Source organism: Cucurbita moschata, unplaced genomic scaffold, assembly GCF_002738365.1.
Source record: "Cucurbita moschata cultivar Rifu unplaced genomic scaffold, Cmos_1.0 Cmo_Scf00064, whole genome shotgun sequence".
Taxonomy (NCBI): domain Eukaryota; kingdom Viridiplantae; phylum Streptophyta; class Magnoliopsida; order Cucurbitales; family Cucurbitaceae; genus Cucurbita; species Cucurbita moschata.
The window spans coordinates 566,294-582,697 of NW_019268580.1; the positions used below are offsets into that span (position 1 = coordinate 566,294).

Here is a 16,404-nt window from a genome sequence, read left to right on the forward strand (position 1 = left end):
AAAAAAAAAAAAAAAAAAAAAACTAGAAGCAGAGAAGAACAAAAAGGAAGGTGAAGAAAGGCCGGCCGCCGGCAAACACAAACCGTACGCAGAGCGAAGCAGTTCCCGACCTGCACCAAGCGAATTAGAGACCGCCGGTGTTGTAACTGAAAAGAAACAACGCGGAGCAATTTCCGGCAAAGCTTCTCGCCTCTACCACTGCCGCCGCCGCGGCGTACGCGTGCAGCGACGGTTAGCTGAAGTACGCGGAGAGAGGACGTAGACTAAACCCTATGCACTGCGAAAAGAAACTTAGACAGTTCAGGAGTATTTATTGCACTAGAATCGAAGACGATGATGACACGTGGCCATTGACAACTGAGAAGCCGCGTCGATCCAACGGCTCGATAGGCTTCAAAAATTGGGGTCCACCGGCACTAATTGATGTGAGGTACAGTGACCTCATGTGTAAGCTTCTTCACAGCTCCAAAATCTCCATTAAAAAAATTTCTAATTGTTTTGTAAATATAAATTTACAATTCCATAATAATTAGTTGTATTAAACAGCTTTTAAAATTTGGTCATAAATTTCTTTTAAAATAAAAAGATAAAACCCGCCATATATTATTAAGAAATAATAAATACAAATTTAAAAAATAAAAAAACGAAGCGGAATTTGAAGCAATGTTTGGGCCATGAAATTGACACAAAGCTTTACAACTGTTTCCACTTTCCATCCCAATCATAAAAGCTTCTTCACAAAAGTAGAGAGGCAACAAATAACCAAACTTCACCTTATCCAATATTTTTTGCCATTAAATATTTAACTCTTCTTTGGAGCTTATCATAAAATCCAAAATTGTTGTTAGGAACTATTTATATGCCTCCTAAAACCCTACCTTCTTACCTTCCAATTGTAAATGGTAACTAAACTATAGTTGAAAAGGCTTTAAAAAATTAAAAGTCACCGACTATACTAATAAGATGAGCCTTCTTTATTGGTGACTCATTATTGAGCATATTTACTTGAAATAATTATATATTGGGTGACCACCTAGAAATTTCTACATGTGAGTGATGACCAAACATATTAGAAGCACTCGTGTTAATACTAAGTATGAAGCGTTAAATTTGGTCAAATTTCGTCTCGATTATGATAAAAGTGTAAAATTTTGGATCTTCAGCTCCATTTTTATGTTTGATTCGATTGTAATTTAAAATAAAAAATTATTGTGTGGAGGAAAGTTATAAATGAGTTTTACATGACTTTTAAATTTGTGAAAAATATTCCTAAATTTTTTTTAAAAAAAAATTTAAGTTGGCTTAGTTTTTAAGTTAGACGGTTAGGAGTGGGTTTGAAAATTTTAATTCGTTAATCAATTTAAAGTTTTGTTAAATGCTCAAAATTAGGATTTGAAATTTAATGAAAAATTTTCCATTTATAACTAAAGGATTTAATACGATGAGTCCATTCTTATCCTAAGTTTTCTATTTCAACAAACTAAAATCTTAGGTTAGATTCTACCTATTTGTTTCTTCTAAAATTCTTGTCAATTAATTAAATATTATATGCTATAATAAGGAACTAAACTAAAACTTTTTAAACAATAATGACAAAATTAAAAACCAATTCAAATCAATCAAAATGGATAAAATCAACTAAAATCAAACTAATTTGGCAAAAAAACCAATCAATTAATCTAACTAAAATTAAATAAAAAATGCAAAATTAGTAAGGGCCCAAGTCCAATAGTTCTTTTCTCCTATAGATGTTGCACCACCAAATTCATTTCCCTTTGGAGCCTAATATCTTTGTGCAAGCGTCCTTATCGACACACCGTTCGGTGTTTGGCTCTGATACCGTCTTTACTGGCACACCATCCGGTGTCTAGCTCTGATACTATTTGTGGTGTGTCAGCGTTCTTACTGACACCCCACCCAGTGTCTAGCTCTGATATCATTTGTGGTGTGCCTGACTCTAGTACCATTTGTAACGACCCAAGCCCATCGCTAGTCGATATTGTCTTTTTTAGGTTTTTCTTTCCGGACTTTTCCTAAGGCTTTAAACGCTACGGTAAGTTTTACACACTCTTATAAAATTATAAAGGGTGTTTCGCTCACTTCCGAAACTGACTTGGGATCTTATCAATCAGAAATTAAAAATTTAAAAGCTAAATAAGAGTTCTTCAAAAATTATAATTAAGAAAAAAAGAAAAGAAAAAAAAGCTACAGTATACGAGTCGTACATTTTCCAAGAAACAGAAGGAAAATTTCTCATGAAATTATTTGAAATTTTTATTTCCGCTAATCCAAATTGGTTTGAAATGGAGGAAAAGGATGATCCTAAAGAACAGGGGAGAAATTATTTAGCTCTGGAGCTGCAAGGCGGACTGAAGTAAGTTCCATTAGAAGGATGAAATTTAAGCACGCAATGAAGATGGCACCTGTACTTAACAGATCCAAGCAATCCAACGCGCCATTGAACTCTCGTATCCCCGATCAAATCGAACCGGCTCACATCCGACTTCAACGCGTAATCCACTTCCTCCATCTGCTCCGGCGTCAGAGGAATCGAATTCGAAGGCACTACGTAAGGCAGCATCAGAGAACTGTTCTTCCTCACATCGAAATCCCTCGCCACGAGCTGCGCGATCTTAATCCCTAGGAAATGGAGGAAGAAACTCGTATCGGAGAAACTCGCATGAGCTTTCGCGTTATCGTTCTCCGCCTTCACCACCACCGTCAATTGAACTTCCAGACGCCCGGCGATGTCGTTCTGGAAGTTATCGAGATGAGCGTCGATAACGCCGATCATCGGAACCCTAGGGTGGATCACTAGGTAACCGATGAAGATGACGATGCCTCCGATTATGACGGCGATCGAAACTACGGTACAGAGCAGGGCGGCAAGCCAAACGAGAGGATGAGTGCGGCGCTTTGCGTCGGAGATCAGTTTCGGTGGCATTGGGCGGTTGGAGATTGGGGATTTCGTGAGGCCGTCAACATTCGGCGGCGATTTTTCTTCGAAATTATGAGGTAATTTGACTCTGCTTTTGAATTGAGGGATTCAGGTATTTGATTTTTGTTTAAATTTATTTTGTGGAATTCGAAGTTCAATCTGCTGGGGAAGGTTTTGGTATCTCTACCTTTCCCGGTTGCAAAGCATTTGAATTCCGAGAAACAAAACTCCCTGTTGGGATACCACAATTTTTAGAGGTATAATGTTCCTGGGAATCTTTGCCACTCACATCCCTCTTACTTTTTTTCTGTTTTCTTCCAAAGTAAAATACCAAACTTGCACTGCTAATTCCTTCCCCTTCGTTGCAAACTTGGATATGACTATTATTCACTGCTAAGGAACCTATTACAATTGTTTTTTAAAGCACAACGAATAAATTAGATTTAATTTTGAAACTTGAATCCATTTCATTCTTTACCAGTGTTCATGCAGAACTCCGCAAATCTCTAACCCAAAATATAAAGGGTTGCATTAGAGTTTGGTTGGGTTAGATTTTTTTCTTTAATCAATTTGGATGGGGTTGAATTTTTAGAAAATCGAAAATTTTGAACCTGTCCATGGGTTGACATTTTTTTGTTTGTCGTGTCAATCTGAAAAGAGAGTTACATTACTTTTAAGATTACATCGTAGATTAAGAATATTTAATGTTCGTAACTCATATTAGCGACGCATCGTGTTTGTAAATATTTGATATTTAAGTTTTATGAGATTTTAATTAATAATATAACATGTATTAATTTTTTAAATAATTAAACGGTACAACCTAAAAATAAAAAGTTGGGTTTGGTTGAATTATGAATTGTATCTAGGTGGTTCTGACAACACCTAATACAATTTTTTTTTTTTTTGGAAAATCTAAATTTTGAGTTGTTTTTCCGCCCAATCCATATATACTTTGTTATTTTATTTATTTATTATTATTATTTTTAAAAATTTTAGAGTAACTTCCAAAAACTAAAATATATTTTAATAAACTTTTCACATTTCTTAAAAATAAAAATACATTTCAATTCTAAGGGAAACCAATTAAATTGAGTTTAGAATAAGATATGGCTTTACTCAACAATAATAGGTAGTAGAATCTATGGAGCTATGTGTTTTTAATGAACTTGAGTGTAGGGAGAAAAGTACAAATTAGACTCTTTTATAGACGAGAGGGGAGAGGGGAGGGAGAATCTCATTCTTTTTAATGCTTAAATAATACAAACAATAAGATAACTTATATTCTCCAACATAGATAAATTATATTTTTTATTCTCAAGTTTTATAATTTATTCTAAAAAATAAAAAAATTTATTCAATTTTGCAGTTGATGTGTGTAAATCGATTATATAAATGAATGAATTTAACAGTATTGTAAAGAATATTACTGATGTCTTTTCATTTTTACCCATCAATTGTTACTTCAAATTTTATCATTTTTTCCTTTAAAATAAATATTATTGATTTTCTTATAATTTTAAGGTTATTTTGAGACCAATTTTAAATGTAAAAAATGAATTTTTTATTGATGCTTTACCCTTGGGGTACATTTTGTATAAATTAATATCTTTTCTTTTTTTCTTTCTTGATATCTATGCTAACTTGCATTAGCCATAAAATATTAAAATTTAAATAAATGGTTATTATAATATTAAATTTTGCCTTCCCTCGAGTTTGTCAACCATGAGTTAATATTGTCGTGAAATTTTGTTCTTTAATTAAAAAAAACATCAAATAGCTATAAAATTTCTCTCCTCTCTCATACCTCTTCTATGATTTTGTACACAAATGTTGAAAAATTACACAAAATTAAAAACATATTTAATTTGGTTTGAACTCGAAGTCATAATTTCTCAAAATTTAAACTTATATGAGATGTTTTCAAGATCATTAACGGCGAAATTCTTTAAAATTTTGGTTTAAATCTTAAACATAGTTGTGAAAAAAATATTAAAAAAACGTATAAAAAATTGGTCACCTAACTAAAATAAGTTTGTATGGAGGAAGGTATGATTTTTTTTTTTCCATCTCGGTAGTGCCTTTAATCATGGTGGTGTTGATTTTTTTCACCCTTTCCTTCTCTTTATATATATTTTAAATTTATGTCGTAGTTGATTAATGAGAAGAAGAAAAATTGTGTGGTGGATAGAAGTTGAGAAGAAAAAAATGAGAGAAAAAAGAGGAGAGAGAGATTTTGTATGTATTTCATATTTTTTACCCCGAGAGTAAAAATATAATTTCACTCCTCAATAAGGTAAAAGATAGTTTTTATTTATAGCAAAATCTGTGTTTTTTTGGTTTCGTTTGAGATTTTTTATTTTTTTTATTTTTAAAGAGTATTTTTTTTAGAAAAACTAATATTTTAAGGATGGTATAAAAGGAATTAAGAAGTAATTTTTGACATTAATCGACCAATAAAAATCCTCAATATTAGAATAAATATCAATTTATACTCCTAAATTTTAAGACGGTATCAATTAAAAATTTAAATTAATAAATATTTATATCAATTTTAATTTTAATCTTTTATTAAATTTTGTTTTAAAATTATGAATGCATAACTTTGTCACGGGAACAAAACTTATTTAAATATAATAATTAATAAAAATTAGAGAAAAATACTAAAATCAAATAGACGTTTAACAAATTTTCATGAAGTTTGAATATTCTTTTTGTCAATTATTATTCAACTGACTATAAGTAGTTGGGAAAAATTGTTTTAGTGCGGCCCACTGGGCCAGATGGGCCGATAATACCTCTTTTTGATAAATCTTTTCAAATATTTTCGGTATCGACCCTTTATTTTGAAATATTGCATAATTCCCCCAGGCTTTCTAGTCCGAAAATCTCCCGCTCGCTAACTAGTTCAGATTTCTCGGACTTCGATTTCTTCCCTCACTTGCAGTTCGTCACTTCGCCGTCGCCGCCGCCGCGACTCCACGGCGTTAACTGGAGTCGACTCACCGACTCGTTTCACTGGCAGCAGTTTTCTAATTTATTCCATCTGCTGCGTTGCTGTCGCGCCATTTCCGCATCGTTTGATTTCAGGCAGAATTTAGCAAGACAGGGTTGGGGATCGTAGTGGATACAAGTTTTGAAAATGGATAAGAAGCACGAGATTGGTACGCCGGTGAGCTCCAGCCAGATCGATCTGAAAAAGTCATTCAAGCTTGCTGTTCGTTCTCTCCTCACTTCCTGTTCCAGGGAGGTAAGAACGAAAGTTTCTGCAATATGTATAATTTCTTGTTCATACTTTTTATGGAAATGGTGCGGAATTGGTACTTAGGAATGAGAATTTGCATTCCAACTGGCAATTTGGTCACGAGAGATTTTTTAGGCTACTTTATTTTGAAGGAGATGGTAAAATTTCTATAGTTGTGTTTTTTTGTTACATAATTAAGGAGTTCCGGGAATGCTTTTCGAGATTTACGACTGCGGAGCAAGAATATCTTCATCGTCTCTTCATTCAGGTACAGTTTGTTGCCTTTTTATGCTCCCCGCTCCCTCTCCGGAAAGCTGAGGTGAAAGCAGATTAGTATCATTTGGACACAGTGTAATTATTTAATTTAAATTGGAGCATGTCGAGTTTATTGTAATACAGTTCTAGGACGTTTTCTTGCTTAAATCCTTCATAAGTTTCTTGCATGTACAAATTCTGTACTGTCTTAAATGGATAACAGCATGTTATTTGCTTTAGTTGTTCATAATTTGCATATTTTCTTATTGCTTCTTGTCTCCTTGGTCATTGGAATAATGAATTTTGGTGTTCATCGAACTTTCAGGTTATAACTTCTTTGCATGGAAACATAGAGGTATATATTTCCATTCAAGGCTTTGCTTCAGAATCCATCCTGATAATTCCATTTCGGGAATTCTTAATTAGTAATGTGATTATGTCTCACCTTTTTTTCAACGAGGCACTTAATGACATATTATGCTTAGCTTACTGTTTTATCAGAGCTAGACACCGAACGGTTTGCCAACGAGGATATTGGGCCCCAAGGGGATAGATTGTGAGATCCCACATTGGTTGAGAGGGGAACAAAGCATTTCTTATAAGGGTGTGGAAACCTCTCTCTTGTAGACGAATTTTAAAACCGTGAGGCTGAAGGTGATATGTAATGGACTAAAGCGGACAATATTTACTAGTGGTGGCTTAGACCATTCCATATACATGTATACTCACAAACACATGGTACTGATAACCAAAAATTTGATTGCTTCTGTTTCAAAGTGTTAAAGGAATGGGAAAGGAAAACATTCTAAAAAATATGTAAAAAGTGTTAGAATAGTTTTCTTTCGGTATAGTGCAAATTGGCTTCCTCAGCGGGATGCAAAAGCAACCCAGGCAACCACCTGAGAGAAGGTGCTTACCATAGACTAGTGCAGTCTCTGTCACCCATTGCAGTAGGCAATCACATAAGCTTGTCTCAAAATAAATCTCACAATAAGCTTCTCTCCTATTACGTTATGTGATCGTCAACAGCATTTCATTTTTAATTCTTTTTTTATATATTGCAATTTTTGGTCAATAACACTACCATTGTCTGAAATGTACAGGACGAGTTTGAGTCATTATGTGTTGAAACACAGGTAATTCTCCTGCTTCTGAGAACGAAATAATACTTTTTATTCCTTTTTCAGTACATATATATTTTAAGGTATGGGCATGATTTCTTGGACAAGTTCAATATGATTACGGGGAGAACCTTCATTGAAACTAATGATATCTCAGTTTTGAAAAACTTGACTTAGTTTGAATGTATAAGATATCGGAGTCCAAACAGGCAATGGCGGGTTTCAATTAAAAAAGAAAAAAGGAAATGTTATCGACATTATGTAATGTTTCATGCTATAAAATGATTATCCTCTCCTCAATTTCCAATTTTATATGTTGGGACTTGTTTGAAGTAATGTATTGCTAGCCATTTGTGTCTGTATGCAGATGACTTTCCCTCTTAACATCGTGTCACTGTTCTGCTTGCATTATAATAGTTTTGCTTTATGCAGGTGGGACTTGTACTTGATAATGTTGAACAACTTTTGGAAGAGCAAGATCTAGACCCATTGTATTCCAAAAAGTAGGTATCTTCTGCTGCCAGGTTATTTTCTGGATCATATTTTAATGTTCTAATTAGATATAGGCTAAAAAGATACTTTTGGTCCATGAAGGTACTAACCTAGTTTTTGAACTTTAGTTTATAATAAATTAGCCTATACTTTGTGACAATTTAGTTTTTAAACTTAAGTGTCAATTTCTTTTTATAATTTTTATGATGGAAAGACTTTGTCTTGGTTGGTTATGAACACATTTGGTCCAAAATAAGTTAATCTATCAATACATGAAAAAATGTGATTAAATATTTACAATACTAAATTGTTATAAATTTTTTAATCACGTACTAAAATTTAGGAATTAACAAGTTAAGTTTAGGAACTAATTTTTTTAAAATCTTAAATATATTTTATGAATGAAGAATCACCTGAAACACACGTTGGTTATACAACAGTTTTAATGTTAACTAGCCTAAACCCTTCTGTTATAACACTTTAGTGACGTAGAAGTATAAATTTTTGGTTAAATTGTGATAATTCTGTTCGAGAATTTGATTGCGATAATTATTATAACTGGGAGATGGTTTGTACATTTTGCTATACATTGCTTATGGCGTCGTGGGTACAATTGTAAAATTTTTTGTAAGTTTGTGGTTAAATGCCCTCGTATTCCCTTCTAGTTTTTCTTTTTTATGCAATGGGATGGGAATGGGGTTTCACAGTCGTCGGGTTTTCATAGCTTTACAGAATGAATTTCTCTGGAGGAGTTAACAAATAACATGTAATGCAGGACAAACATAATGGAAATTGCCAATTATCTATCCATGACAAAGAAGAATGAGATCCAACACTTGAAGGACATGCTAAAAACGGTGAGCAACACTTGTAACTAATCAAACCAACTTAACTCATCTTTTCTTCATCAGTAAATCTAAATAAAGGTTTTCTCTAGGCTGAGGAACAGAACCGGCATGTTCAAGGCCGTATTGATATCCTAAGGAAAGGAGTGCAAGATGCCTCGGCCATGGAAGATGCTGTTGAAAAGGTGCAGTTTTTATTTGGTTACCTTTTTCCACCTCTTCCAAATGGATAAATAATTTAAGAATGCTGACGAAAGTAAACTTTGATTGCCTATCAAACATCAGAAAATCCAGAATGCTAACCAAACATGCTTAAACCATTGCAAAGAATTCAAACTTAAGACATAGTTTCTAACCTGTATATTTGAACTCATGCAATCGTCCACAGCTAAGAAACAGATGCAGAGCTTATGCAGATGATGGCGTTAGCAGAACGACCTTCGATACTTAACCGATGCTCCTCCGACTCGCTGTTGCCATCCCATGTGTTTACATCCAAGAATTGCTGTTAAATAACCAGGTCAGTATTTAATCTAGTACTAGATTTCACTTGGGTAGTTTTATGTGCCAATTTCTTCAGCTTAGCTCAAGCTTTATATTTATTATTTATGTCACGTCTGCAATTTTACATGTTTTATTCTGTATAACTCATACACTCTGTATTGTAACAAAAAAATATTAAATGCCCCATCAAGCATCAGCTATGTTAGAACTCTATTGGCCCTTGTTCTTTTCCTTCACTCTCTATCTAGGGATATCTTTGGTAGGCTTTAACATCCTCTTTGCAATGGAATTTGTACACGCAATTCATGATGAGTTGAAAATTTATGGGCAACATCTCATAGAGGACACCCTAACCATTAAGTATTTTTTTTTTATGATGCAAACATTCCACGATTAGATGCTTACGTAGTATATACATCTATATATTAGATATTTATGTGTATGTGGTGTAGGTGTCATTATGAGCTCTCTAAGAAAAGGAGTGATTGACCTTTTTTAGGCCGGGTTGGGTGAATTGGCATGTTTGTCCACGAAATGGCTTGCCAATTAAATTAATTGATTATCGTTTGAATTGCTCTAAATTTATGTTATTTTTTGTGATTTAGCATGCTGAGTATGAACCACTGTTTCAAATTCATTGAACTCCATTTAGGTTGATTCAAATATTTGGAATCAATTAAATTAAAAACTTAATAGTCCAAATTGATATATAACTAATTGTTAACTCGCTATAATATACACTTGGATAGCATTATCGCATTTAGGTAATCCATTTTACCTCCTTAATAGTGACTATCAAACAAACTAGTTTTTGAGGTGCTAAAGTGAGCATAGCATTAAAGATAACTAACATATTCTCTTGATATGAATGGTTTAAATTCTCGAGCAATTCATAGCACGGCTTCTAAAATCCATTGGTAGCACATTGTTTGTCAACTTTTATATTTTCCAAATTTGGTATCAGTTGTATCTCTAAAGGATTCTCCATATTTGATTTGCATCCCACATGGCGAGGAGTCTTAATTAAAAGCAAGTGAATTCCTCCAAAAGAAAAAAAGAAAAAAAGGTAAATATAGCATTTAAGGATAAAGAAATTAGTGTTTGCATGAATATAAGCAATACGATTGGAACATAATGAGATGATTATTTAAATAATCTAAATTAGGAACAATATTGTGATGTAATGTGTAATTGAATCGGCAAATTTGAAATTGATTACAATTAATGAATGAAGCTAAGCAATGACAACGCATCAAATGTCAAAACCAAAACTTGATATTCAACATGACGACAATCGGAGGAGATTTCATAGAAGGAAGCTCCATTACGATCATACAATTAAAGTCAATTTTATAATTAATACAGTTGTAGATTTTTAAGTCCTCCTAGACTTTTTTATTTATTTATTTATTTTTTATTTTTGCAAGATCTTTTAGATTTTATTCGTAGATATTTATACACGTGTCAACAGTTTTAATTTGATATACTAAGCAAGATATTAATGGAGTTTTCTTTGGAAGGTGGGTAAAAAATACTTATATAAATAAATATTTACACACAAAATTCATTATATAAATATTTAACATCTTTTTAAATAAGTTTACGATATTTTATTTTTATTTTTGATAAAACGGAAATATTGATGACAATTTTGGGTTGAAATTTTATAATTGTTTAGATATGCATTGGACAAAAATAAAATAAATAATAAAACAAACTGTATGAAGCATGCAATATATATAAATATATTTTCTTATAAAAGGTGGCAGCCACGAATGCAAGCAAACCAAATTAGCTTCTTTTGTGGCGCCACGTGTCTCTCTAGCTCTCTCTCTCATCATTTCATAATAATTTCGCTTACTTTCGCCCCTTATCTTATAATTATCTTACAGCTAGTAAGTATATCATTTCTTCAATAAATATTACAATTTTGAGATTTTGAACTTTGACCTCGAATCGAAATAAATAAATTATTTTACAAGTTTCGTATCGAAAAATATATATTATTATATGATTTTGTTCCTTATCTTGTAATTTACAAATCAAAGAGACTATAAACTATGTCGTTCAAATTTATATATAGTAAGTATTAAAAATTTTAAAAGATCAAATAGGTCATTGAAGTATTTGCGTCTAATAGATCGTTAACTAATATCAAATTCAAATTTTGTATTTATTATAATATAAAGCTTTTAATTTTTTAAGTAATAGGGTTGTAGATTTGAAATATGTCGAAAAAAATTAATAAATTTTTATTAGATATTAATAAACCATTGAGAAAAAAGAAAACATAATTATAATTTATAGAATGAAAGGATGAAATTTTGATTTTATTTTAAAGTACTTTGAAAAAATATAAAATATAAAAGAATTAAAAATTAGAAATGATTTATTCCCTTTATGACAAAGTCAACGGAAACAGCGGCGGTTAGTAGCTGGTTTAATAATTACTAGGGTAAAATTATATAATATGTTAATTTAAATATTTATCTAATTAAGTATTTAATAAAATTAAAATATTTTTTTTGTGTTTATAATGTTTGAATCTCCAATGGCTGTAATTGTTTTATTGATTTAGAAAAAATGTTCAATTTAACTTAATAATGACATCATAAATAGCCACTTCATTTTTCTTTGGCAATTTATCTAATAATAACATAATAAATAGCAATATAATTTTTTTTCATTTTAAATTGTTTTATTTGCATTGTTGCTTTATAAAAAAAAAATGGTAAGCATATTCTATTGGCTAATAACCTCGGATAAAAATTGTCAGTTTAAATCTCGATTAGAAAAAAAAGACTCCTAAAGTCTTAAACCTTAATTAGATACTTTCTCGTGTGGGACTATGTCATAACAAGATCCTTCCCAAAAAAAGATCGTTAACTTTATCGAACTCAATTACTTACCAATAAAGATGTGTACAAGGTTGGGTATGGCAAGAACGGGGAAGCCTTTCCTATTCTTATTCCTCCAAAATTTCTCATTTATTTTTGTGGGAATCGAATTCTTCGTACGTGATTTTTTCTCATTTTATTATTTTTTAATATAGTCATTTTAAAGTTTTTTTTAATAATATAATATTTATTAAATTATTGTAAAATATTTCTTTAGCAAACATATATCTACTGACATAATTTATATACGTTCAATTTTAACATGGTAATCTTTGACGATTAAAAGAAATCTACAGCTTATATATTATAATAGTAGTAAAACTAACTAACCTATTAATTTTTTTTAATATAGTAAAATTTATATATATATATATAGATTAACTAAGGACGGAGAATATAATTTCGTCTTCTGTTCTCGGCCCTATTTATCTAATTGAGAAAAAGTTTCCACTCCCTACCTTATTCTCCATCAAAATGGGATATCTTCTTGTTTTCAGCTGGCTTTGAGTTTAGCTGGTAAATAGAATTTACCTATTTGCGAGATCAAATTAAATTTTACCATTTTCTTTCGGGAGGTTCACTATTTTCACCATTTTTCATTTTTAAATTTTCTATTTTAAGAATTGAAACAAACAAAATAAAATTTGAATGATTCATAGATATTTTGATTTGAAAATTGAATAATTAAAGAGAGATAAGGCAAGTCACGTGGCCTTTATTCATTGGAAACATAGAAGAATCTATTTAATATAACATTAATTTTTTTTTTTTTTGTGTTGAATAAATAATAGTCATGGGAAAGTCAAAGTTGAGAAAGGGAGGAAGAGAATTAAATTCCCTAATTAATATATATTTATTTATTATATGTCGAATATTCAAAAGGGTTAGGGTAGATGAGATGATTTATTTCCAGCAAATTAAGTCAACACGTCATGGTCATGTTTGGCTGTCTGTTCATTGTTTGACTCTTAAATACATAAATAATAAACCCTTTTTTACTTTTTTTAGTTAATACTTTCCCCTATTTTTATTTCATTTTATTTCTCTTAAATTCCCAATTTTTGTATTTTCTGCCTTAATAATAAAAATATTAAATCCCTATAATTCTTTCATCCATCCATATGGTTACGAGTTTACTCATAATACCAATCGACCGACCGACCCATCTATCAAAATTACCATTATACCCTTGCATTTAGTGATGGGAGTAATAGGAAGAGAACTTATATTATAATACTTATTAGCCTTGCGTGGCAATTTTTGGTTACAACAAAATTGGTATGTAAAAGTAAATACAGTTGAGGACTTTTCCCCATTCATTTCATGTAAAATTAAAAAAAGAATAAAACTCAAAAAAAAAAAAAAATCAGGACCGTTGGGTTTTTCTAAAGTATATCCAAACTATAATGACTCTCTTGCGAGTCAGAAACTGTCCCCTTTTGCCCAGAAAACCATAACAGAGCACATTTCCTCTGTTTCTGATTCTTCTTTACCTCACTCATTCTGATTTGACCTTAGACAACAGTTTTCCATTGCTCTATTTCTATTTTTAGAAACTTTTTCTGAATTTTTGACTCAAAGTTTTGGAACAATCTTCGTATTCTCTTCTCTTGATCTTTTTTTTTTGCTGGGTTTCTGTGTTCTTCTGTTTTTACTTCTTCAGAGAGATTTTAATGGGAAGCCCATTATGGGGAAGCGCAAAAGGACCGTATTGAATGCCTTCTTGAGCGCCCACTACACTCCATCTGCATAAATTTCAACCCAACAACCAAATCAATCACATGGGTCTTCTTGGATCAGATGATTTTGAAGGTTAAAGATTGAGAAATTACCGACCTGTACTTGGTGGTTAAATGATGGAGAAGAACGAGCATTTCGAGCTTGGCCAGTTCATTTCCTGGACAAGAGTGGGTTCCATTGCCAAATGGCATGTAGGTATTGGGTTTTTGAGGGACCTGTTTCAATCATAATAAACACAATCATTGAATGTTTGGGCTAACCCAATTTGTGTGGGAAAAAGGAAAGAGAAGAAGAATATGTTCTTGTTTTTCTAAATGAAGTAAGCAAGCAAGCAATTAATAAATAAATACACTGTGCTTTGTTTCCTCTGTTTTTACCTCGAATCTTGAAGGATCGAACTTGTCAGGTTGAGGGAAATTTTCTGGGCTGTGATGAATGTTTCTGAAAAGAGGAAGAACTTTCCATCCTTTTGGAATCAAATAGCCTGAAGATGAGGAGTTTTTGAATCAGAAAACAGATGAAAATGGGTTTTGATTTCAGGATTTAACTTTTTCTTTTTTCTTGGGTTTGTGTTCTTACCGTCAAATTCTACATCTTCCACTGCTTCTCTGAAGGTAAATGATAGAACTGAAGCAACTCTTAGAGTTTCTTGAATCACCCTTGAAGTGATCGGCATGTTTTTGGTGTCAGCCCAGGTGAGATTATCATCTCCACTCTGTTTTTCCTTCATGATTGCTTCTTGTTCATCCTATAAACCCAAGAACAGAGGAGAATTCATTTCAATTCATTTCTAAGCTCTAAGAAAAGAAAGTGGGATTTGGGTTTTGGTTTAAGTTTAGAGATGATTCTTACAGTGACAGCTTGAAGAACACTTGGGTTTTCTCCTAGATACTTCAAGATCCATGTTAGAACACTCGCGGTCGTATCCCGAGCAGCGAAGATTAGACCGATGACGTTATCGGCGATCTGTTCATCGGTGAGGCCTTCCTTTTCACCCATGAAAGATCCAAGGAGATCGTTGTGATCGCGCTTCATTTCCCTTCTGGTTGAGAGGATCTTGGTTAAGATATGTGCTAGCTCTTTTCTTGCTTTCATGGCCTTGTGGAAGAGTGTTCCTGGCAGGTTTATCGGCATTGAATTGTACCCTTTTTCAAGTGTGTAATAGCATCGCTTCAAGTCTTCGAAGTAAAGAGCTTCTTCTTTTCCAAATATCGAAAGTAAAGAAACCTCGAATGCAAACTGAAGAAGAACAAGAAGAACATAATTAATCAAATATACAAACCATTCGAAAAAAACAGAGTATATGAATAAGAAACAGAGATGCTCTGTTTTTTACTCTGTTTTTGCTCTGTTTTTACTCTGTTTTTAACGTAAAGAATCGAGGAAGAACTGTATTATACCATCTTCATTTCTTGGAAGGTATTGATCAATTGTCCATCCCATGATTGAACAGTGTTCTTAGCAATGGATTCGATACTCGGGACGATGTTTCGAATCGCTTCAGGCATGAATGTTCGAAGAACGAGGCGTCGTAATTTAGCATGGTAGTCACCTTGGTGAAAGAAGATGGCATTTTTGCCCAACATCCTTTCTTTACTGGCTGGAAATGTAGGCTTAAAGAGATGAGCTTTAGTGACCAACACAAACTTAGCAGCTTCAGGGCTAGAAACCATCACACAAGGATAACCCAATATGTGGGACTTGAAAATAGGACCATATCTGTAATAAAAAACACAACAAAATCAATCAAATTAATCAAAACCCATTTGAGAAACAAACCCAAAAACATGAACAAACAGAGAAACAAATAAGAACCTCTTCTTCTTTGAGGCGAAGAAGACATTGGGATCTTGCGAGTAGAGTTGGAGGGTTTCACCCATGTAAGGCCAGCCCATTGAGCCCGGCGGAAGGGGAAGTTTCCGGCGAGCAGGGGCGGAGAATTTGAAAAGAAAATGAAGAAGAAGAAGAAAGAAGGCGGCGATGACGGCGGCGAAACAGAACATGTTTCGGAGTTGTTTGGTTTATGGCGTATGGATGAAATTGGGAGAAGAAATTAGGAGGGTGAAGAAAAAAGGGATTAAGAAAGGGGTATTTATAGTGTTTTGATGGAGTGGGGCGAGGAAAGAGGGAAGGAAACAAGGAAATAACACACACAAAGGGGTTTTCAATACAGCTCAAGGCGCACACACGGAATCTCCTTCCAGCTCATACTTCTCTCTCCCCCCTTCCTCTACTTCCCAAAAATAAATATCATATCACCTCTCTCACGTTGCAACGTAACTGTCTCCTAATAATCACCCTAAATTTAATCGCGCATAGGTATCCTAGTAACTACCGATCACAAACCCGACATAATTTCACACTCAGA

The 16,404-nt window shown here is 32.8% G+C and overlaps 3 protein-coding genes and 1 long non-coding RNA gene across 5 annotated transcripts in view; 2 read left to right on the top strand and 2 right to left on the bottom strand.

Moving 5' to 3' along the window:
• Nucleotides 1-11,629, top strand: part of LOC111437521 — a 16,657-nt gene extending 5,028 nt beyond the window's left edge. The window contains exons 2-3 of the long non-coding RNA XR_002709448.1: nucleotides 3,617-3,624; nucleotides 11,619-11,629. This is a non-coding gene — a long non-coding RNA (uncharacterized LOC111437521). The remainder of the gene's footprint in view (nucleotides 1-3,616; nucleotides 3,625-11,618) is intronic.
• On the bottom strand, nucleotides 2,237-3,304 carry LOC111437517. The gene has a single exon (XM_023075521.1). It carries the CDS (start codon nucleotides 2,942-2,944, stop codon nucleotides 2,342-2,344), a length of 603 nt encoding a protein of 200 aa, XP_022931289.1. The 5' UTR covers nucleotides 2,945-3,304; the 3' UTR covers nucleotides 2,237-2,341.
• Nucleotides 5,785-9,612, top strand: LOC111437518. Of its 2 annotated transcripts, XM_023075522.1 has the most exons (8): nucleotides 5,785-6,188; nucleotides 6,382-6,450; nucleotides 6,763-6,792; nucleotides 7,541-7,573; nucleotides 7,991-8,061; nucleotides 8,826-8,907; nucleotides 8,988-9,080; nucleotides 9,284-9,612. In XM_023075522.1, the coding sequence occupies exons 1-8, from the start codon at nucleotides 6,081-6,083 to the stop codon at nucleotides 9,344-9,346; spliced, it is 549 nt and encodes a 182-aa protein (XP_022931290.1). In that variant the 5' UTR covers nucleotides 5,785-6,080; the 3' UTR covers nucleotides 9,347-9,612. The 2 variants fall into 2 exon arrangements, with proteins under 2 accessions (XP_022931290.1, XP_022931291.1); XM_023075523.1 differs by lacking the exon at nucleotides 6,382-6,450 and having other exon boundaries at nucleotides 5,788-6,188.
• Nucleotides 11,630-13,498: 1,869 nt separating the features above from the next.
• On the bottom strand, nucleotides 13,499-16,118 carry LOC111437516 (abscisic acid 8'-hydroxylase 1-like). The gene is made up of 7 exons (XM_023075520.1): nucleotides 15,852-16,118; nucleotides 15,437-15,755; nucleotides 14,889-15,275; nucleotides 14,616-14,784; nucleotides 14,414-14,520; nucleotides 14,133-14,251; nucleotides 13,499-14,041 (listed from the first exon to the last, which is right to left on the bottom strand). Exons 1-7 carry the CDS (start codon nucleotides 16,037-16,039, stop codon nucleotides 13,948-13,950), a joined length of 1,383 nt encoding a protein of 460 aa, XP_022931288.1. The 5' UTR covers nucleotides 16,040-16,118; the 3' UTR covers nucleotides 13,499-13,947.
• Nucleotides 16,119-16,404: the final 286 nt, after the last annotated feature.

Bases quoted from the DNA above. Each gene is read 5' to 3' on its own strand.
- LOC111437516 (XM_023075520.1), bottom strand. From the start codon at position 16,039: ATGTTCTGTTTCGCCGCCGTCATCGCCGCCTTCTTTCTTCTTCTTCTT. The intron at 15,756-15,851 runs GTTCTTATTTGT...TTTTTATTACAG, and splicing joins TTCGCCTCAAAGAAGAAGAG to ATATGGTCCTATTTTCAAGT. The intron at 14,042-14,132 runs GTCGGTAATTTC...AAATTTATGCAG, and splicing joins CATTTAACCACCAAGTACAG to ATGGAGTGTAGTGGGCGCTC.
- LOC111437518 (XM_023075522.1), top strand. From the start codon at position 6,081: ATGGATAAGAAGCACGAGATTGGTACGCCGGTGAGCTCCAGCCAGATC. The intron at 8,908-8,987 runs GTGAGCAACACT...GGTTTTCTCTAG, and splicing joins TGAAGGACATGCTAAAAACG to GCTGAGGAACAGAACCGGCA. The intron at 9,081-9,283 runs GTGCAGTTTTTA...AATCGTCCACAG, and splicing joins TGGAAGATGCTGTTGAAAAG to CTAAGAAACAGATGCAGAGC.
- LOC111437517 (XM_023075521.1), bottom strand. From the start codon at position 2,944: ATGCCACCGAAACTGATCTCCGACGCAAAGCGCCGCACTCATCCTCTC.